We start from the raw sequence: 22,560 nt of genomic DNA, 5'->3' as shown, positions 1-22,560 counted from the left end.
CAATATATTTTGATTTCTCACATCTGACAACATATTTTTTTTTTTTTTTTTTTTTACTTTAATGTAGAATCTTTTTTTGTGTTTCTCTTTTTATTTTTTTTTGGTGATTTTGATTAGTACTCCCGAAAATGTTTGTGTGTTTTTTGTGACAAGTTCCCACAACACCATTGATATGTTGTTCTATTTAATCTGTAGGAGATTGTTTGGTGTTGTTGTCCCTTGTTAATTTCACATTGTACTTTAGAAATGTACCTGAATCGTCACCAACAAACTGTCCTTTTTGGATGAAAACACACACAGGAGAGTAGAATTTCCCTAAAAATATTTTATTAAGGGGTCACAACTATAAACAAAGAGGGAGGCAACGCTGGAGAAACTGCAGAAGTGGGTGAAGCCTTGGACCCCCAGGGCAGACATCAATTATTTAAAAGCAAAATTGGTGGCCTGAGGAGTCCTTATCTAAGGGAGGGCAGTCTGGTCCAGAAGTCCCAGAGATCCGGAAAGCAGCAGATGACATCTGTGTCCCCAGGCTGTGGTCATACGAGAGACTGCAGCTTTTGTCAGACCAGACTGAACCCAGGTCATCACTCTCAGGTCTTCTTTCCACGCTTCCTTACAGGCTTTGGCTGTGGTGGTGGAGTTGTGGCAGCAGGAGGAGGAGGAGGAGGAGGATGATGGTCCCTCTCCATGACATCCGTCTTGTGTGTCAGTTCCCCACTCTCCCCCTTACGAAGGACTTTATAAATCAGGTCCTCAGAGATCTTGCGTTGGCCCTCCTGCATGCCCAGCAATTTGGTGGCAGCCATGCAGGCAAAGGCCTCTTCAGGACTGGGGAAGGCTCTGAGGGACGCCGAAGCCTCCTGGATCAGCCTGTACACTGAATCCTGCACAGGACTGGGAGTGGCCTTCCTGGCCCTTTTATATGGCAGGCAGAGGGGAGGAACCTGAGACTCAGTCAGGCTGCGACTTGTCCCAGGCTTCTCTTGGCTGACACTTAGCCCCGCCTCCTCCTGGCTGCCACTAATCCCCGCCTCCTCCTGGCTGCCACTAATCCCCGCCTCCTCCTGGCTGCCACTAATCCCCGCCTCCTCCTGACTGCCACATTCCACAGCCTCCTCCTGGCTGAGGTCTTCCTGTGTATGAAAAAGGGACATAGTTTTAGTATTGTTTTCATCAATCACACACAATTTTCACCTCCTGACTGCTGCAAATTGAATGTTAACAAATATAACAGACTATCCTTCTGAGCCCAGCAGTTTTCATTCTTGTCCCAATTTTGGGTGCCCACTACTGTCTATTGATATGTAAAACACTTTATGAAATCAGCAATTAGTGATCAATAATAACATCTAGTAAACATCATTTATTTATTGCTCAGAAATCAGTAGAACAATGCTTTACCTGACTCCAGCTGGGCTCCTCTACTTCTTCCTGGCTGGGAGGCCCAGGTTGGACATCGGAAGCCTCAGCTGCTGTGGAAGGAAGAGTGGAAGGAAGAGTAGAGAGGGATTCCCTGACTTCAGTGTGGTCTGACAGAAATCGCAGTCTCTCGTAGTACCACAGCCTGGGGACATAAACGTCATCTGCTGCAGCTCCGGACCTCTGGGAATCTGTGACCTTCTTGCGCTCCCTAAGATAAGTGCTCCTCAGCCCACCAATTTTAGCTTTTAAATAAGGGATGGTTGCTGTGGGGACCACCGGCTTCACCAACTCCAGCAGTTTCTCCAGCGCTGCCTGCCTCTTCTGTTTGTGGTTATAGTGGGGGTGTCTCACTTGCCACAGACAGGGCAGCTCCCTGTACTTGTCTATGAACAGGGGCAGGAAATTGTGGTCGTTGAACCCATCCATTTTCTCTGCAAGACACAACACAAGACAAACCCTAATGTTAGGCCAAACTCCCCTAATCTTGTTACAATATAGGCTTCAATTTCGAAGCAGTATAGGCCCAAGTTTAGATCCTACCTTCGTTAGCACGATCGGCGTCTCCGATGCTCCTTCCTCCGCTCACAGATCGTACGTAAGACGCGCGCGTTACGATTTATACACACTGCGCATGCGTATAACTCCGCCCGCCCCTGACGTTCTTTCTATTCTATTCCCCGCCCCTTTTCGTTCGGCGCAGTGGAGGAAGAGCACATGGCGGAGAGACAGCAGGATAGTGCTAAGTACAGCAACGAGGAGGAGGGGGAGGAAAGGCCGGAGCCTGAAACGTCCCGATCCAGAAGGAGATTAAAGGACTCAAATATGTCCTTTGGGGAGATGTTGGAGATGGTGGACATCCTGAAGAAGGCCGACTATGATGGAAAGTATGGGCCTTACCCCAACCCCAATGTCCGAAAGGCCAAGATCATGGCGAAAGTGGTCAGGAGTCTGCACCGGAAATTCAGGGTACGACGATCGAAAGATCAGCTCAGGAAGCGGTGGTCGGACCTGAAATTACGAGAACATGAGCAGTACAGAAAGATCCGGAGAGTGCTGCAAAAAAGTAAGTAGTTGTGCTGTGTTCCTATTGTTCTTGTGTTTATTACGTTCGTGCTGCTCCATGTGCTTTTAGGAACTGTTGTACAGTTTAAAATGGCAACTTTCATGTTCATGGGCACATTATTCGTTCGGATCACACATTTTTATTTCGGACGATAAAATACCATTGTTTAGGCCATATGCATTTGGCCACCATTTTGACGCCCTATACTTGTCTTCAAAGAATTGGGTTGTGTAGATGGGTTTGTTACTAGAATGAAATGCAAACTAGATTGTGTGTAAGGAGAGGACACTGAGCAGCTGTTTTCACATCTGGACACTGGAGCACTAGTGTGGGACCCCAGAACACCCTTTTTATTAGGGGGGGCACACAGGTGCTCCAGTGTATACTATAGGGGGGGCTACATCTGTGAAGCTTTTACCAAACAGGTAAAGTATTGCAGGTTGACAAAGGGCACTAAAAAAGCTACATCTTGGAACTCTGCTAAAATAGATCATTGTACCCCACTTCCAAGCAATGTTTCATCTTTCTATAGTTCTGCCATCAAATATCTGTGTGCTAAGTATACCATTTTTGTTTTACATAGGGGAGAAAAGACTCGGAGGACACCCCTCATCCGAGGAGACCAGAGCCCCCCCCCCTGGAAGAAGGTGAAATCCCCCAACACAAGCTGAGCAGGAGGAAGAAGACGTGGTGGAAGTAGTCACCACAACAGGTGAGTGTCTGCAACCACAGGCTCAGATAAGAGATGGATGGCAGCATTTTTTGGCAAACCTAATTTATTTTGGGTTTCCTTTCTTTTTAGGTGATCGTGAGGTTGTGGATGAAGATCCTTTCACATCAGAAAGTGCCCAGATTGTGATCGGGGAGATCATGGGGTGTAATTTACAATTGGAAAACATCAAGCAAAACATCAATGATGTTATTCCAAAATATAAAAACATCATTGATGTTTTGGGGCGAGTTTAAAGCCCCTCCAAATCACTTTCTTCTTTTGTGTGCTACAATGTGCGAAATGTTTTTGTGATTTTTCCCAAAGCCAAATTTGGAGGATGCACACAGTGTGTCAACATGTGCTATCTGCCATCACGGGAGATCAATGGACGCGTTTTGGGGGTGCAACCCCTTCCTCAATAATAAAGTAGCGGTGAGGAAGGGCTTTCTCCCCCAAAACACGTCCCTTGATCCCCCGTGATGGCAGGTAGCACATGTTGACATTGGGCAATTTGTGTGCATCTTCCAAATTTGGCTTTTCCAGGGGTGATTTCCCCCCATCTGAACGCAATATCAAACACAGTTCCTAAATACTCATGTCTGATATTGCCTTCAAGTTCTACCAAATGTGACATTTGTAAGATCAAGATTTGTGTCTTTCTTGTGGGTTTTACACAGGCCTGTTTTCTATAAAATGCACATTTTGATTTTGGATAATGACACCACAAAAATTGTTATACAACAAACATGTCGGTTTGTCAGAAAAACCTTTGGTAAATGCACATGTGATTGTGCAGGTATTAAAAAGATTGTTCATCAAGAATGTGTGGATTATTGTCTCAACACTACAACACTTTTGGGGTGATGTAATTGTTGTTTGATGAGAAAATGGGGGTAATTTCCTAAGGGGAAATCCACTTTGCACTACAAGTGCAGTTTCAGTGCAGTTGCAAGTGCACTTGTAGTGAAAAGTGTCTTTGCATTTAGTAAATAACAGCCAACAGTGCTTTGCATAAGGTTACACAATCACGACATTTTCTGGACTCCACACATTTCTGTCAGGGTCAGCTAAAACAAACACAAGCAGTAAATGTCCACAAAGAAGAGCCTGGGGGGAGATGCCTGTCGAGAACTTGAGGTCCTGCAGACTTCTCCCTGTGGCCAAATACCGCAAGGTAGCGACCAACCTCTGCTCCGGAGTGATGGCTTGCCTCATGCAGGTATCCTGCCTGCTGATATAGGGGGTCAGCGAAGCCAACAAACGGTGAAACACGGGGTCCGTCATCCTGAGAAAGTTCCTGAAATCATCAGGATTATTCTCACGGATCTCACGGAGCAAAGGCATATGAGAGAACTGGTCACGCTGAAGCAACCAATTCTTGGTCCATGAACTCCTCCCCACCCTGTTCTTGGACTGGACTTGTGTCAAGGTCAGGACCCCAACACCAAGCCCCCACACAGCACGAACTCTACGAGGAGTACGCATACGAAACATGGCTAGAAAACGGTCGGCTGCTCAGAACGAAGTAACAGAACGCACTGAAGAACAGCAAGGCCTGTGAAGAGCGACCTGAAAAACAGCAACGAGCGGACAAGATCGCACAGAAAACTCCGATACGAACTGACTGCACGCACTGAAGAGCAGATACAAACCCACAAGCACAAACTGAACGTCAGAAAACGATCTGAAAGCCACGAGTCTGAAAAAGCGCGAATCGTCTCTCACCAAACTTTTACTAACACGAGATTAGCAAAAGGAACCCAAAGGGTGCCGCGCTTGGTTCTGAACCGGCCTTTTCTAGTCTCGTCGTACGTGCTTGACGTCACCGCGTTCTTGGCGATCGGAAATTCCGACAACTTTGTGCGACCGTGTGTAGGCAAAACAAGTTTGAGCCAACATCCGTAGGAAAAAATCAGAGGATTTTGTTGTCGGAATGTCCGATCAATGTCCGACCGTGTGTACGGGGCATTAAACTTCTTGATTGTCAGTAACACACAACAGATTCTTATAAAAAACTAAAGGTGAATGACCTTTCCAAATGGCCGAATTCTTGTAATGGATATCCTTTAAGCTACAGAAATGCAATTCTGTACCAAACCTTACAAATGCATATTAAACTATAATTGGATACATAAATATATATATTACTTCACACAAACTCAATCTAACTAACTAATTAAATAACTATATCAAATAACTAACTATATTATGGATAATATATGTTTTTACCTTAAAAAAGATCTTTACAATAAAGTCTATGACAGATATTCTGAGTATATTCTTATCTGTGAAACCACTGACCTACTGACCTTTAATCATTAACTCTGTACATGGTGAACAACTGGCACAAAAATGACAAGCACACAACCTAGCTATTTCAAGATTTGTCTTATGCTGAGCTGAGTGAGCTTTTTCAATGTCAAAGCATAAAAGGGAACTCAGACTGCATACATACAGATCTTGATTATAAAGCCAAATTAATATAATTATTCTACAATTCCCCCTGAATATAATTTATTATATTACCTAAATCACGCACACTCCATTTATGGCGCCCTTTCATACACATCTTGAATCAGTTGCTCCAGATGTACCACAGCTCATCATAGGATCAGATAAACCAGAAGTAATTTTTCGACTAAAAATACCTGTCATAATTTTTTTCACCTTTTTTCATTTCTTATTAATCAATTTATAAAATCGTTTCATTCTAACCATAATACAGATTTGAAATAAAATACATAATATCATGATAATAAATATAATAACTATAGGATGCAATAATATATTTCCGGCAGCAGTTGTCACTGAGGTATTTCCTCAAACTGAAACATTCCTGCTGATTACATCCTGCCCATTTAGTTCTTATTTTTACCAATTATTTTTATTTATTTTATTACCAATTCTTTAGAAACAAAAAGTATAATTCCAATGTACCTTAAAAATAACAAAATAATCTTTCCAACTGGCATCCCAATTGACATCTCTGTTTGCATCCCTGGTACCTTCAGATTTATAATTCTTAACCATAACTTTAGCTACTGTAATAAATTACTAAACATACTCATAAGAAGTAAAAATCTCATTCAAGACATCATTTCTATTTAAATTTAGCAAAGGCCTAGCAATAATTTGCGAACAAACTTCTGAAATACCTGCACCTGTTTGCAATGTTTGCAACCACACTTCTTTCTATACAACAGATTATATAAAAATAATGGAGTATGCTAATTTCAAAAGACGTCCTGTCATTAACTCAAACAGTTAACAAACCCTATGTTTAGAAAATAATAAAGTTTTTAAACTAAAACTGTAGCAGGTAAATAAGTCACCCAATCTTTACCTTATTCTTGAATCATCTTACCCTATTTAGACTTTATAATACTATTTATATGTTCTACAATACCTGAGTACTTAAGATGATAAGAAACAAAAACTTACTAAATACCTAAAATTGCATACATGTCCTATAAAATTTTAAATCATAATCTGATTCCATGGTTTGAAATCCAACCCCAATGGAATATGACATAAGTTCACAAAAACTTAGCTTTTGTTAAAAATATTATTTTTTCTAGAATAACCTCAATTAATTTATCAAAAAGAAACATTAACTAAAAAAACAACATCCTAATATCCTCCTTTAGTAGGTGGAAAAAAAAACTAATATAATCAGTCTATATAGATTTGCCAAATTCCTCAATACTTTGTAGTATTAGGTTACTCTTTCCTATTGGATTGTTCTATAAACATATAAAACAATATTCAGAAGTTTGATGACAAAGTGTTCTAAAATGAGTAGTTCAGAATTTCTTTCATTAGCTTAAACAGAAAAAATCAATCAATCAGTCAGTCAGTCAGGTACCTGGATATGCAAAAAGAAATATTTTCATTTAAAAATAACTCTATCCATTTTTGTTGGAATCACTTATTTTTTACAATAAATATTTTATCTCCATAATCAATCTGTACTGACTCCAATGACAAAATGTCATAGTCCCCCTCTTTATCCTGTGACTAATATTAAATCTTGTAAAAGAATAATCTTACCAGATTATTGTATTTTTTCCTTTACACTGACAATTTAGGTTGGGCTTTCCCCAAATATTCTATTTCTGAAAGAAATTTGATCATGTTGAAATTTCTTTTCAGAACCAACCATCCCTCTCATACAGTATGATTGAATGAACCACACATGCCTGTCACTCTGACTGCTAAACAAACACATGGCAGTCTTAAGATCAGCTTTCAATGCAGACACTTACAGAAAGTTTAATATTGTCATTCCATTGTGCCAATATTTGGATCCATCTATAGAAGCACAAGAAATTCTTTCCCAATAAATGTCCACTAAAAGTTGAAAAAGTGACTTTTTCATGATTAATTTACACAACTGTGGCTCTATCCCTCATATTGCATAAATTTAATCCCCATGTATTTTATATACCACTACAACTGATCTTTTTAACATCCAGGTGCCACTAGACAAAGCTGTGTGTGTTGACACCTTCTGTTTTCCTTATAATAACACCCTTAGTGTAACATAAGATGTTTTCAAAACAAATGGTGCAAAACCCACAATGTCTCTGATCTGTAGCATTGGACAATGCACTCCTAACACATTTTTTATAAATACCAATGAAATTGTCTCATCACCCACATACACTTGAATGTAAAATGGCTGAGAGAGATCTCTATATTAATCAAAAAATACTAAATTAATAAGGGCTTTCTTTAGATCTTCAAATTATTTTATATAAGTTCTCTCTTGTAATTAAAAATATTTGCCCTACATTAAGCCTATATAATTCATTAAAATTTACCCAGACAGATACTTTGTCTAGAAAAATCTCAATGAACTCTCGAGAAAAGTTATTAAGGCCCAAAAAATCTTATTTTTTAAAAACAATTACTTTAGTAAATAATAATACTTTTTAAAAATACATTTTTCTCATCAATGAATCCTCTTCCAGATATTTGGAAGACTTTGATCCACAGAAGTGAAAACTGTCATGACATGATGACTAGTCTGTGTAACTTGATCTGCATTTCTCTGTTGGTAATATACTCCTCGCATGTCACAAACTCTTCAGAGAATGATCTGTTACAGTCAGTCTTAGCTATCATGCTTTGTATACAATACACTGTACAATTCGGTAACAATCTAGGTTTTCGTTTTTAAAATGTTTAACCTTTTTACCACTTTTTAAACATATTTTGTTTGTACATCTGCCAAAAATCCTGTACACTACGTTATATGACTTTCCTGATTATAGTAATGACAAAAAAAAATTGTTTAGAGGACAATCTCGTGAAACTCACAGATTGGGTCACGCCCAAAAACTGCGATTGGCCATATCCCCGAGAAAACTCCTCCTTCAATCAAAGTCCTTACTTTTACCAGAAATACTCATTTACAAAGACTTTTAACAATTATTATTTTTACAATTTTTTTAGATTGAACAAAACTTTCAGATTTTAATATTTTCTCTGGGTAGTCTTAAATAAATTAGAACAATCTACTACTTTTAATTTAATAACCAAATCTAAGTTTGGAATTTTTGTAAAAATTGTTCAATCCTTAACTTATTATTTCCTACAACCAAATCTATAGGATTTTTATAAAACACTAAACACCATGTTATTTCCATTATCTCAATTTCATACAGTTCTTTCCACAATCTTAATCAATACTTTTTCTCTGAAAACTTTTTTCTCTGCCCCCAATATATGTGTTTTAAAATGACCACGTGTAATAACACACATTTTCTGTTTTTCAGGGCTAAAATATTCATAAACATTTACATGCAGCATTAAATTTAGTTTCCTTGTTAAATAACTTCTTTACACTCTGGCATTAATTAATTACCTTACTACTGCATGTATTCCTGTATTCCATATATATGGAATGTATCAATTTCCCGATAGTACAGGAAAATACTTCTGAGCCATGAGATGTTAACCATCCCATGTTACCATTTTATATAAATAAACACACTCACCCCTTGTTAGTATGATAGTCCTGTGCGCACTTAAAAAAAACAAGAGATGAATAATGTCCTTTAAATTTGTTGTTCGTTGCCTTTTCTTTAGTTTGTTGCTTTTTCTTTCGTTAGTTGCTTTTTCTTTCGTTTGTTGCGTTTTCTTTCGTTTGTTGCTTTTTCTTGGAAGAATCATTTTCTTGTAGCTTTTTGCCTTGTTCCTTGTATTATGTGCTGTAGTGTGCTATATCGTGCTGTAGTGTACTTGCCTGTTGATTTTTCTTTGCCTGTTTCTTGGACTTTCCGTCTTCAAACATCAAAATCCGACTTTCATCTTAGCTTACCCAAAAGAGTACTTCTGCCAGTTGTACACAATGGTAGCTTTTTCAAATAACGTGAAGTCTCAGTTCCTGATTCAACATTTTTTTTCTTCTTGGGCAACTACCCAATATTTTCCTATGTGAGACTTTCTCACCTTCTTAGGAACTAACCTTGGCAGAAATCTTCACGTACCTAACGTTACGTTTTCACAAACAAAGTCTTGGATTTCCAACAATAGCTTGAAGCATACCGTCCAAATGGCCTTGACAATCAACTTCGTAGGCTGGGTCTTCCTTTTTTTTGTTTTTTTTTCAAAGTTACAAACTTTGGCTAGAGGTGAGAAAACAGACATAGAAAAACTCACCCGCGACTTTTATTGAACTGTTGTCCACATCTGACGCAAACGCCTCCTTCTAGGTTCTTTACTTAGTTTCTTCTTGGAGCTTGTTGTTCCTCCATATTTGTTTATCAGATGCCATATCTTATTTAGAAGAATTTCTCGTCTTTAGCTGGCTCAGTTCCTTGAACCTTTCGTCCTCATCTGATGGAACACAAACGCCACTTTCTAGGTTCTTTGATCGTTTTTTCCCGAGACTTGATCAATCATGAAAATGTGTGAGTCTCCCCCCTTTGTTGAGGAGCAGGGAAAAAAAACTGGACTGGCTGGCAATCGCCAATGTAAAAATGTAGAGAGGGTGTAAAAACCTTCTCTTCTCAGACACGTGTTATGTCAACAGTGTCTTAGGCGTTTTGTTCAAAAGTTCAGTAGCCAGACTGTCTTAAAACAAAGTGTGAGTTTATTTGGTCACACTTGGCAACAACTTGAAAATATATACAAAGTTAAATTCTTCTTACAGCTTGATGTAGTAAAACAAAAGATAATAGGAACAAAAACTTGTATCAAAAAGGTTCAAGAGATGTTTTCAGCTCCGTTGGTGCTTTTCTATGTCAGAGAGATGTCCGCTCTAGCAGCTGTTTGTGAGGTAGGCTGTATTTAGGCCTAATGTAAACAAAATGTCTTCTTCAGTGTAAGGATGCGTGTGTCCTTCTTTGTATATGTGAAAAAGTAGTGAAGTCCTTCTGTGTGTGAGTAAAGGACATGTGTTGTGTGTGTGTGGTGTGTCGTGTGTGTGTCGTGCGTGATGAAGTGAAGTGTCACTCTGTTTTTATACTATTTCAAATCTATTAGTCAGCAGACTATAGCCATAGCCATATACGGCTAGAACTAAAAATGAAATGATCATATTCGTGATTATTCTAAATATTCTCTTTGCCAACAGCTGACACGTCTCTTAAACTTCTTGATTGTCAGTAACACACAACAGATTCTTATAAAAAACTAAAGGTGAATGACCTTTCCAAATGGCCGAATTCTTGTAATGGATATCCTTTAAGCTACAGAAATGCAATTCTGTACCAAACCTTACAAATGCATATTAAACTATAATTGGATACATAAATATATATATTACTTCACACAAACTCAATCTAACTAACTAATTAAATAACTATATCAAATAACTAACTATATTATGGATAATATATGTTTTTACCTTAAAAAAGATCTTTACAATAAAGTCTATGACAGATATTCTGAGTATATTCTTATCTGTGAAACCACTGACCTACTGACCTTTAATCATTAACTCTGTACATGGTGAACAACTGGCACAAAAATGACAAGCACACAACCTAGCTATTTCAAGATTCGTCTTATGCTGAGCTGAGTGAGCTTTTTCAATGTCAAAGCATAAAAGGGAACTCAGACTGCATACATACAGATCTTGATTATAAAGCCAAATTAATATAATTATTCTACATATTGTAATATATATTTTTAACATACATACTGCACTTACAGGGCGAAGTCCTTCTTTCTCTTTTTTATTGTTTCCCCTGCAGCTGTTTTATTTTCTGACAGATCCCCTTGAAATATATGAGGCCATAGGTATGGAACATATAATGTATACATGGCTCAAGTCTTCTAGCACAGCCTTCTTCAACCAGGGTGCCTTGACAAAATGCCTAAAAATTGCCCAAAAATTGTATACAAGGCAGCGTGTGGATGAAGGCTGCCTTATAGTTACACTAAGTCACAGGTTTTCATTGTGTACCATTACAACATTCTAGTTGCCGGCATCCTAATGACCAATTATATCATCAGTTGATAAGATGGGTGTCAGTCGTCTGCATAGCATCTTTGTTTGACCTCCCCTGCTCCTCTCCATCAGCGGTGGGGTCACATTAGCTGAGTGATGGAGAAACATTGGAATACTAGTCAGCACCAGTTTAGAAAAGCATATTTGCTTTGGAAGAATGAATCACCTCTAACATTGGGTGTCCTATTTGGACTTGTGGATGTTGCTGCATTATGTAAAACTATTAGAATATAGGGCTGTTACTGATTAAAATTTTCGTGTTCGATTAATCAATTTTTTTTAAATCAATTAATCGACTAATTTCGATTAATTATAACGCACATACAGATCCAACTACTTTTAGCTGATCTCCTTGCATTGCAACTCTGCATTAGTCAGTGGTAAATGTGGTATACACTATATACAATCACCCGACACTAGTTAGTTTCCACAATCCACGACTTATAGTAACTTCACAGTTCACACAAATACAAAAAGACCACCAGCAAAAATACCACCAGTAAAGAGACTGCCCAGTAAAGAGTGCCACTGCCCAGCAAAGAGACCACCCAAAACAGTCAGGGGACCACCCAGCCCACAGACCACCCAGCCAAGTCCACCACAGCACAACCCCATTCAGCAGCATTTTTTTTACAAACAGACCAGATTACATGACATGGGGCTAGGGAGGAGGGGGAGGACCACCTGGCAGGCTACCTACCATTATTCACGATCTGATACCATCTAAGTCCAACACACAGCACCAAACTGATCTCCCACACAGCACTGGGGGGCGGGGCAGAGCCACGGAGTACAGTTCACTCCGCCTTCTGCTCTCACAAGCTCCGTTCGATCCCTTGGGACAGTGCAAAGCAGAAGACATAGGAGGTGGAGGAGGAGCCAGGACTATACAGCTACAGGGGAGTGATGTCACCGGATCTCCGACGGAACTCCCTGAAGACCCGGAAGCCGGCGGAGAGGTGAGTACCGATCAAAAGAATTTTGATCGATCAGAAAAATTAATGATTAATCGATGAATTAATCGTTAATTTCCGCAGCCCTATTAGACGAGTTTTTAAATTTTAGAATGGATTACCTCGAGACTGTCCATCATTTTTAAAGGGTGCATTGACTGAAAAATAGTTTGAGAAACACTGTTCTAGCATGTGTTCTGCCATTTAAACTATGTGAAAGTTTCCAAAGTTACAAATAGTCACAAGTGCTGGTCATAATTATTGTTATTATTTTTGTATGAGTAAAATTTCTTATAATTTTTTTCCTGATTTTTATACAATCTACAGAAAAGGTCCAGAGAGAGATTGACACCGTGATTGGACAAGATCGCCTTCCATCTGTGGAAGACAGAAGCAAGATGCCATATACAGATGCTGTTATACACGAGATCCAGAGATTTGCTGATATTTTCCCTGTAGGATTAGTACATGGTACCAGCAAAGACACCACCTTCCGGGGACACCACATTCCCAAGGTGATTTCAGAGATGTGTGGGATTAGTGGTCCTAAAGAACATAATACACAAATGGGCTTCTGGCAGCAGACCCTGTATGTGCTGAGTAGAGTTGGGCGAATGGTTCGGCCCGAGCATCAGTTCGGGCCGAACATTGGCTGTTCACCACGTTCGGGGAACACCTGAATTTGCAGGTTGTTCTGCGGTTGTGCACCCCGCCAAATTCCCTGCAATGCACTGTGCGCTGCACAGTGCATTTTGGGCAATCAGGGTGCAGAAAAGGCTAGTTAGGGAGTGGGACCTGGGAAGCCATCATCAGCTGTCAATGGTCTTCCCCACTGACAGCTGAGTAAAAAAAAATAAAAAATTGCCGGTAAAAAATAAAATGATGTGGGGTCCCTCCTGCCCCAAAGCACCCACCCCTCCATGTTGAGGGCATGTGGCCTGTTATAGTTTGGGGGGGGCGCCCCCCCTTTCCTGACCTGCCAGGCTGCATGCTCAGATAAGGGTCTGGTATGGATTTTGGTGGGGACCCCACGCTAGGGTTTTTTTTATTTTGGCGTGGGGTTCCCCTTAAAATCCATACCAGACCCGGGTCATTATAAATGTGATTTCTCTTTTTTCTTTTTTTTTTCTTTAGAAATGTCTGTCATTTTTGCTGCAGCATGTTCTGTTCTGGACCCCCATTTCCTGTTAGGCTCCCATAGACTCAATGGGGTTCGCCGTTCAAGTTAGAACTTTTCCCCTGTTCGGGAGTTCTGCTGCAAACCGAACAAGGGGTTGTTCGGCCCATCTCTAGTGCTGAGATATCACAGGCTTTGAGTTTCTTTACACCTGGATGAAAACCCTGTGTTTATGCGTCATTTAGGCATATTTTTAACCACTTCAGGCCTGGAAAGGTTTTACCCCCTTCATGACCAGGCAATTTTTTGCGATACGACAGTGCATTATTTCAACTGACAATTGCGCAGTCGTGCGATGCTGTACTCAAATAAAATTGATGTCCTTTTTTCCTACAAAAAGAGCTTTCTTTTGGTGGTATTTGATCACCTCTGCGGTTTTTATTTTTTGCGCTATAAACAAAATAAGAGCGACAATTTTTAGAAAAATGCATTATTTTTTACATTTTGCTATAATAAATATCCCCCAAAAATATATAAAAAAACATTTTTTTTTCTCAGTTTAGGCCGATCATATTCTCCTACATATTTTTGGTAAAAAAAAAATCGTAATAAGCGTTTATTGATTGGTTTGCGCAAAAGTTATAGCGTTTACAAAATAGGGGATAATTTTATGGCATTTTTATTAATAATTTTTTTTTTACTAAAAAAAAAAGAGTGACAATTTTGAAAAAAAAAAAACAATATTTTTTACTTTCTGCTATAAAAAATATCCAATAAAAAAATGTAAAAAAAAAAAATCGAATTTCTTCATCAGTTTAGGCCAATATGTATTCTGCTACATATTTTTGGTAAAAAAAAATCCCAATACGTGTATATTGATTGGTTTGGGCAAAAGTTATCATGTCTACAAAGTATGGGATTTTTTTTTTTAGTAAAAGCGACAATCAGCGATTTTTAGCGGGACTGCGACAATACGTCAGACAAATCTGACACATAACTGACACTTTTAACACTTTTTTGGTAACTAGTGACATTATTACAGTGATCAGTGCTAAAAATATGCAATGTTACTGTACTAATGATACTGGCAGGGAAATGGTTAACACCAGGGGCGATCAAAGGGTTAAGTGTGTCCCTAGGGGATGCTTTCTAACTGTGTGGGGAATGGACTGACTGCTTAGCAGGAACACAAGGTCACTGTATTCTTCCCTGTCAGAACGACGATCTGTCTTGTTTACATGGGCAGATAACCGTTCTGCCTCTGTCCGCTGGACCCACTGATTGGCTCCCCCTCTGCTATCTATCCCCCCCGCTGTCTATTGCACGAAATGATGTACAGGTACTTACGTTCGACTCAAACTGCGGCCTCACCAATAATTTTGGCTACTACATATCCCCTTTAAGCACTTTCATGAGCATTTAACAAGCATTCTTGATGCTTTTTCAACACTTCAAAAAAACAAAAAAACAAAACAAAAAGATGCTTCAGAAGTATGTCATAATTGCTATAGTCACATTAACCACTTGCCGACTGCACACTGTAGTTTTACTGCTCGTTTTAGTGCGGGCCAGCTGTGCAGAATCACATATATATACACGTGATTCTGCATTTGCGGGTAAGGGGTGCGTGTGCACGCCCGGCTGTACTGTCACTGCCTCCAGTACATGCCAGTCAGCAGTTCACAGCCAATGATGTATGCCCGGAACCCACTGATTGTCAGAGCGAGTGACATGAGAGAGCTTTGTGTATGTAAACAACACAAAGCTCTCTTCTGACAGCAACAATGTGCCGGTTTTTGCTAAGCAAAATCAGCACACATTACGCATAGTAAACATAGTTAGGCACACATTTAACCCTTTGATTGCCCTAGATGTTAACTGCTTCCCAGTCAGTGTCATTAGTACAGTGACAGTGTATATTATTAGCACTGATGACTGTATTAGTGTCGCTGGAGATGTCAGTGGCAGTTCCCACAGTGTCAGTTAGTGTCAAATTGCCCGCTGTCCCACTATAAGTTGCCGATCAGCACCATTACTAGTAAAAAAAAATTTCCTGAAGCCTCCATGGCAGCACACACCGGGTTGTGACTCCGCCCCCACAACCTGACAGGATTGGTTAGCTATAAATTTGAAGGGGAGACACCCCGCTGCATTCTCTTTTTTATCCTCACCTGACAGATTGGGAAGCAAGCTGGCTCCTGTTGTCAAGATTAAGAAAAAGCCTCTTACCGCACTCGCCCCAGCAGGTTCAAGCCTCTCCTGTTTGGAAGTCCCTCCTGTACAGTCTCTAAAGGAGCTTCTATGGAGGGAACCCCCGGTCTGATGGTCTCAGGGGGCATCTGGACATCTGGCACAGTAAGCTTTAAAGAAGCTTCATATTTGCAGTGGTCTCCTTTCTTTTCGTTTTGCCTGTACCTTTCTTTCTGTATGTAGATTTGTTTCTCCTGCTCAGGGGGCTTGCTGGCACTTGCTGTCCACCGCTGTGGAACCGTCATGGCCACCGGCGCTCCTCCTCTGCTCTGCAATTGGCCCCAGTGCTAGGTGCTGCCTTGGGAGGGCTATGCCCTTCTCCAAGATGGCGCCGAGGTGTTCGGGACGCTCTGCGCATGCGCGGGAGCGTCATTTTGCCGCGACGGCGCGCCAAATTTAAAAACACAGGAAATTCTGTGTTCTTTGCTGAGGATTTTTACAAAACAAGCTGGATTTCGCCGTACGTTCCACTGCTTTGCAGAAAACAACTCAGCAAGCCCAGGTAAGTTGAATCATCTGATTTAGACTGTTTACAGATTTAAAAAAAAAAAAAAAAAAAAAGGTAATGGAATTTAAAAAAAAAAAAAAAAAATTTTTTTTCTTATTACCCTTCAGTCTTACTGTCACTTTTACTATGGAGACAACGGCCCGCGCAGACCACCATCAGCAAACGAGGTAAGAGGCCATCCGTCATTGGTAAGTATTGAAGAAGGGGAGAGAAAAAGAGAGCCAACCACTAACGCTGCGTTTTTGGCAGCCCTACCAGGTCAAGAGCCGCAAGTTCCAGGCGTGAAGGGAGATCAAGTCACGTGTCAAGCAAGAAGTCTCGCAGAAGCCGTTCAAGGTCTTCTTCCCGCCAACGAAGACATAGCCGCTCACGTCACAGCCGCTCAAGACGCAGCCGCTCCCGTCATAGTCGGTCACACCGCAGACGGTCACCTTCATCACACCGCCAGAGCCGCCACACCCGTCCTGCAGCAAACGCTTGCTGGGTATGCGGCGCACCGGCCTTGCCAGAGAAATTAGTCTGCAGATCCTGCTTCAATGAAGCAGCAAAGGACAAGGAATTAGACGCAAGAGTCGCTACGGAGCTCATAAGAGAATCTGTGCGGGAATCCATAAGGGAGACAACGACACCACTAATGGATAGGCCTACGCCCAGCACATCGGTAACGGACGACCATCAACCCCAGGCATCAGAACCCTCCTCAGGAGATGAGGATCAGGACATGTCAGCAGGTTTTGATTTCTCCCTTGTACAGCCTTTCGCAAAGTCAGTTAAAGAGGCGATAGGCTGGGAAGAAGATAAAGCGGAACCGCAGAAAGTCCGGAAATATTTCCCAAATTTAAGGAAAGAACCAGAGAATTTTCCTTTTATAGGTGAACTGGAGGATCTAATTAAAGATGAGTGGGAGAGATCTGATAAGCGGACCAGTCTCACCAACAGACTGACAAAGATGTATCCTCTGAAGGAGTCAAAAGTCAATTCGTTGATGAACGCCCCAGTAGTTGACTCCTCCTTGATGCGTCTTGCACGGCATGTCACTCTGCCTATTGAAGACGCGGTTTCCTTTCGGGATGTTCTGGATCGGAAATTGGATCTGGAATTAAAAAAAGCATACTCCACTGCTGGGGGCACGTGCAGACCAGCAATTACCACAGCAGCAGTGGCTAAAGCCATATCAGGTTGGGCAACCAAGGTGGAGAAAGATCTGCAAGACGGTACGGAAGTAGACAAGATAATATCTTCTCTTCAGGAGATCAAGTTGGCAGGTGACTTCGTGGCAGAAGCTTCAGTGGATATTATAAAATCCTCTGCGAGATCAATGCTAGCCTCAGTCACGGCAAGAAGGGCCCTGTGGCTGAAACCATGGATGGCCGATACTGCATCGAAAACAAACTGGTGCAGAATTCCATATGATGTCTCAAACCTGTTCGGGTCTAAATTGGACACCGCTATCTCGAAGGTGACAGGAGGGAAGTCGGGATTAATTCCCTCAGACAGGAGACCCAAGGCCCAAAAGGGTCCATCCTTCAGGCGCAACCTTCCTGAGAAATAAAGGGAAGCTAGATCCTACCGTCCCGGTAGGGAGTTTAGAAGAGACTGGAAAAACACAAGACCTTCCTTCCTTAGGATGCAAAAGTCCAAGACTACCCCGGCAGGGGAGCAGCAGAAGTCTTTTTGAAGGTTCGCCTGCCCACCCAGTACAGGTGGGCGCCAGGCTCAAGGACTTCGTACAGATTTGGTCAAGCCATATAAAGGACCCGTGGACTCTTTCCACAATCAAATTTGGACACAAGTGGAAGTTTATGGGCAAACTTCTGAAAAATCACTTCCAATCAACAAGACTGCCATCTTCTCCAATCAAGAGGAAGTTACTATTAAAATATATAGTGGAATTGAAGGAAAAAGGGGCAATCCTGGAGGTTCCATCAGATCAAAAGGGGAGGGGGTTCTATTCCCCACTATTTTTGGTAAAGAAGAAGACCGGAGACTTACGCCCTGTATTGGATTTAAAAAATCTCAACAAGAACATAAAAATAGAGGCCTTCAAAATGGAGAGTCTACAGTCCATACTTCTGGCTGTGAACCTGGGCGACTGGATGCTCTCTGTAGATTTATCGGATGCTTATCTACATATTCCAATTCATCCCGCCTTTCAAAAATTCCTCCGATTTGCCATCAACAAAAGCCACTTCCAATTCCAGTGCCTTCCTTTCGGCATTTCGTCGGCTCCCAGGACATTCACCAAGGTCCTCCTACCCGTGGTTGCATTCCTCAGGGAGAAGGGTCTGCGAGTCCACCATTATCTGGACGACATCCTGCTCTTGGCAGAAGATCAAAGAACCTTGCTATGTCATCAGAGAATCTTACTCACGACTCTCCAGGACTTCGGTTGGCTAATCAACTGGAAAAAGAGCAGTCTACGACCCACACAAAACATGGTATTTCTGGGAGCGGATCTGAACACCAAATTGAACAGGGTACAACTCCCTCAGGAGAAGATTCAGCCTCTAGTACAGAAGATGCGGAGATTACTATCAGCGAGGCATCTTCCAGCCAGAATCTGCTTGAGTGTGCTAGGGTCCATGGCTGCAACCCTGCCCATGGTGCAGTGGTCACAATGGCACATGAGAGTCCTGCAAAACTCCTTTCTGAGGCAGTGGGATGGAGTATCCATGCGTCAGACCATTACCATCTCCAGACCAATGAAGCAATTAGTGTGGTGGTGGACACACTTGACCAACCTCAAGAAATACAAGCTGATAGTTCCCCTAGATCCGATAATAGTCACTTTGGATGCCTGTCAGAGCGGCTGGGGAGCCCACTGTCAAGATCGAGCAGCACAGGGCCGATGGCAGTTCCGGGCCCAGGGGATGGTATCGAATATACTGGAACTCAGGGCAGCCTTCCAGGCCCTCATGGCATTTGCACCAATCCTCAGAGGGAAGAACGTGCTTATCCGGATGGACAACAAGGTGGCAGTGTCCTACATCCAGAAGCAAGGGGGTACCAAGAGTCTCACACTGTTGGAGGAAGTCCGTCCTATCTTGGAATGGGCACAGGCACACCTAGCAGACTTAAAAGCAATATATGTTCCTGCGGCACAGAACATGTTAGCCGATTACTTGAGTCGAGAGACTCTTTCCAACAACGAATGGTCCCTGAGCCTCCAGGCCTTTTCTCTTCTTACGGAGACATGGGGAGTGCCAGAGATCGACCTAGCAGCCACTCCTGCGAATACGAAGTGTCGGAGGTTTCTGTCCAGAGCATCTTTCCCTTCAGCCGAAGGGATAGATTGTCTAATTCACCCATGGAACTTCAAGTTGGGGTACATATTCCCGCCAACTCTGTTAATTGCAAGATTCCTATCCAGGCTTCGGAGATCTTCAGCCACGGTAATCGCGGTAATCCCTCTTTGGCCGAGAAGACCATGGTTCACGACCCTATTGCAGCTCAGCCTTCAACCTCCAATCCTTCTTCCGGTAACTCCGGATTTACTATTTCAAGGCCAATTTCTACATCCAGCTCCAGAGAAGCTGCATCTGATGGCATGGAAGTTGAGAGGGTTAGGTTAAGGGAACAAGGCTGCTCACAGGAAGTAATATCAACCCTGATGCAAGCCAGGAAAAGTACCACCAACACCACCTATACAAGAATTTGGAACAAATTCTTTACAATGGCGCAGCAGAAGGGATGGGATCCTATTGCTCCAGAACCTTCTCAAATCCTAGAGTTCCTCCAGTCAGGAGTCAACAAAGGTCTAAGTTCAAGTACCCTTAAGGTACAAGTATCCGCCTTGTCGGCCAAAACAGGCACCAGATGGGCATTACATCCGCTGGTTATCCAATTCCTGAGAGCCTGTCTGAAAATCAAATCTCCTAAGAAACCAGTTTTTCCATCATGGGATCTCTCAGTAGTTCTCGATGCCTTCACCAATCCTCCTTTTACTACATCCGAATCAATATCTCTGTGGGATCTGACCCTAAAACTGTCTTTTCTCATTGCAATTACATCAGCAAGGAGGGTATCTGAAATCCAAGCACTGATGGCATCAGAACCTTACTTAGTATTCTTCCCTGATAAGGTAGTACTAAGACCTTCAGACCACTTCATCCCGAAGGTAGCAACTTCCTTCCACTACAACCAAGATATTGTCTTACCATCCTTCACTAATGATCAGGGTGAACCTCATCCTCTGGATGTTAAAACTACCATCATTAGTTACCTGGCGGCTACAAATTCTTTTAGGAAGACGGATACCCTCATGGTCATTCCACATGGAAACAGATGAGGTCAAGCGGCTACTTCACGTACTATCACCTCCTGGTTAGTCAAGTCCATCAAGAAGGCATACTCCATGCGGCATATGGCAATTCCTGAAGGCATCAGGGCTCACTCGACCAGGGCAGTGGCTACCTCCTGGGCAGCGTATTGCAGGGTTTCACCGGAGACTATTTGCAAAGCAGCAACTTGGTCCTCCAGACATACTTTCATTTCTCACTATAGAGTAGATTCTGCTCACTTGGCTATGGCAGACTTCGGTAGATCCGTTGTTAGAGCCAATTCTTCCGCATTATAAGGAATAAATATTATTTTCTTGCACCCACCCGACTGGCGAGTTATTTCCCAGTGTGTGCTGCCATGGAGGCGTCAGGAAAACGGAAAATTGTATACTCACCTTTCCGTAATTTTCCTTTCCTGACGCCTCTCCATGGCAGCACACAGATTCCCACCCCGTTTTATGGTGATATATTTACAGAGAATGCAGCGGGGTGTCTCCCCTTCAAATTTATAGCTAACCAATCCTGTCAGGTTGTGGGGGCGGAGTCACAACCCGGTGTGTGCTGCCATGGAGAGGCGTCAGGAAAGGAAAATTACGGAAAGGTGAGTATACAATTTTCCGTTATCTCGTAGTTTGCAGATGCTATAACTTTTACACAAACCAGTCAATATACACTTACTGGGATTTTTCCTAACAAAGACATGTAGCAGAATAAATTTTGGCCTAAATGTATGAAGAAATTTGACTTTAATTTTTTTTATTAGATATGTTTTATAACAGAAAGTAAACGGATGAAGTTTACATCAGTTTATCAGTTTTTTACATTTGCCAGCTAGAGTCCTTAACCACTTGAGTCCAAGAGCCATTTTTTGATGCAAAAATGGATCGTTTGTCCGTTTACAACCATTTTCTGTTCAATCTTATTTTTAATGTAAGAAAAATAGGGCTTTGATCCGTTCCAAAAACCAGATGTTGACGGAAACGGATTTAAACTGATGCAAATGGGTGGTCATCCATTTACATCAGTTTTCCCATAGAGATGCATTGATGTCTGTTTTTCAACCGTCAACAGATGGTCAAATGGTCCGTATGTGTGAAAAGGGCCTAAAAGAAACAATTTAAGGAATTTACAGACTACTAAAGCAGTTTCAGTCATCTAACTATATGAAGAACATAGCATGGCTTGGGAGTAACCTCAATTAGTTTATATAAACCTCTAAAGTACCTTTTTAATATTAAGAGGTATCTAAAAAAATAAATAAACACAATTTAAAAGAATTCTAAGTAAAAATCAAAGACAATAATTTACGGTAGTTCTTATTTTCATTTCAGAACACTATGGTGGCTCCTATACTAACATCAGTTTTGAAAGACCCTAAATGGTTTAAGAACCCAACTCAGTTTGACCCAGAGCACTTTCTTGATGAGAACGGGGCCTTTAAGAAGAATGATGCCTTCATGCCATTTTCTGCAGGTACCAGAGAACTTTGGAATGATTAAAGCAGCAATCCTTTCTATGAACACCAAAAGCTATCTAAAGCCTCATACACACTATCAGATTTTCTGCTGAGTTTTTCCTTCAGATTTACCAAAACCATGTAGTGCAAGGGCCTGTCTGATTGCATACACATTGAAACTCCTATGGTTTGACCTCATATTATATTGTTTTGGTATATCTGAAGGAAAAACTCAGCAGAAAAGTCTGCATGGGGCTTAAGACTCCTACACAGTTATATAATTTATAAAGTTGAAAAAATACAAAGGTCCACCCAGATCGACCTGTGTGTGTGCTTTT

At 41.4% G+C, this 22,560-nt stretch overlaps 1 protein-coding gene across 2 annotated transcripts in view; it reads left to right on the top strand.

The window, feature by feature from the left end:
- LOC141107722 (cytochrome P450 2C8-like) overlaps positions 1-22,560 on the top strand; it is a 73,565-nt gene that overhangs the window by 47,591 nt on the left and 3,414 nt on the right. For both annotated transcript variants that reach the window (XM_073598642.1, XM_073598643.1), the window contains exons 7-8: positions 12,939-13,126; positions 22,098-22,239. In XM_073598642.1, coding sequence (XP_073454743.1) covers positions 12,939-13,126; positions 22,098-22,239 — 330 coding nt within the window. The remainder of the gene's footprint in view (positions 1-12,938; positions 13,127-22,097; positions 22,240-22,560) is intronic.

This window comes from Aquarana catesbeiana, linkage group LG09, assembly GCF_042186555.1.
Source record: "Aquarana catesbeiana isolate 2022-GZ linkage group LG09, ASM4218655v1, whole genome shotgun sequence".
In the NCBI taxonomy this organism is placed as follows: Eukaryota; Metazoa; Chordata; class Amphibia; order Anura; family Ranidae; genus Aquarana; species Aquarana catesbeiana.
The sequence above is the reverse complement of the archived record's forward strand: the minus strand, read 5'-3'. Positions and strand labels throughout refer to the sequence as shown.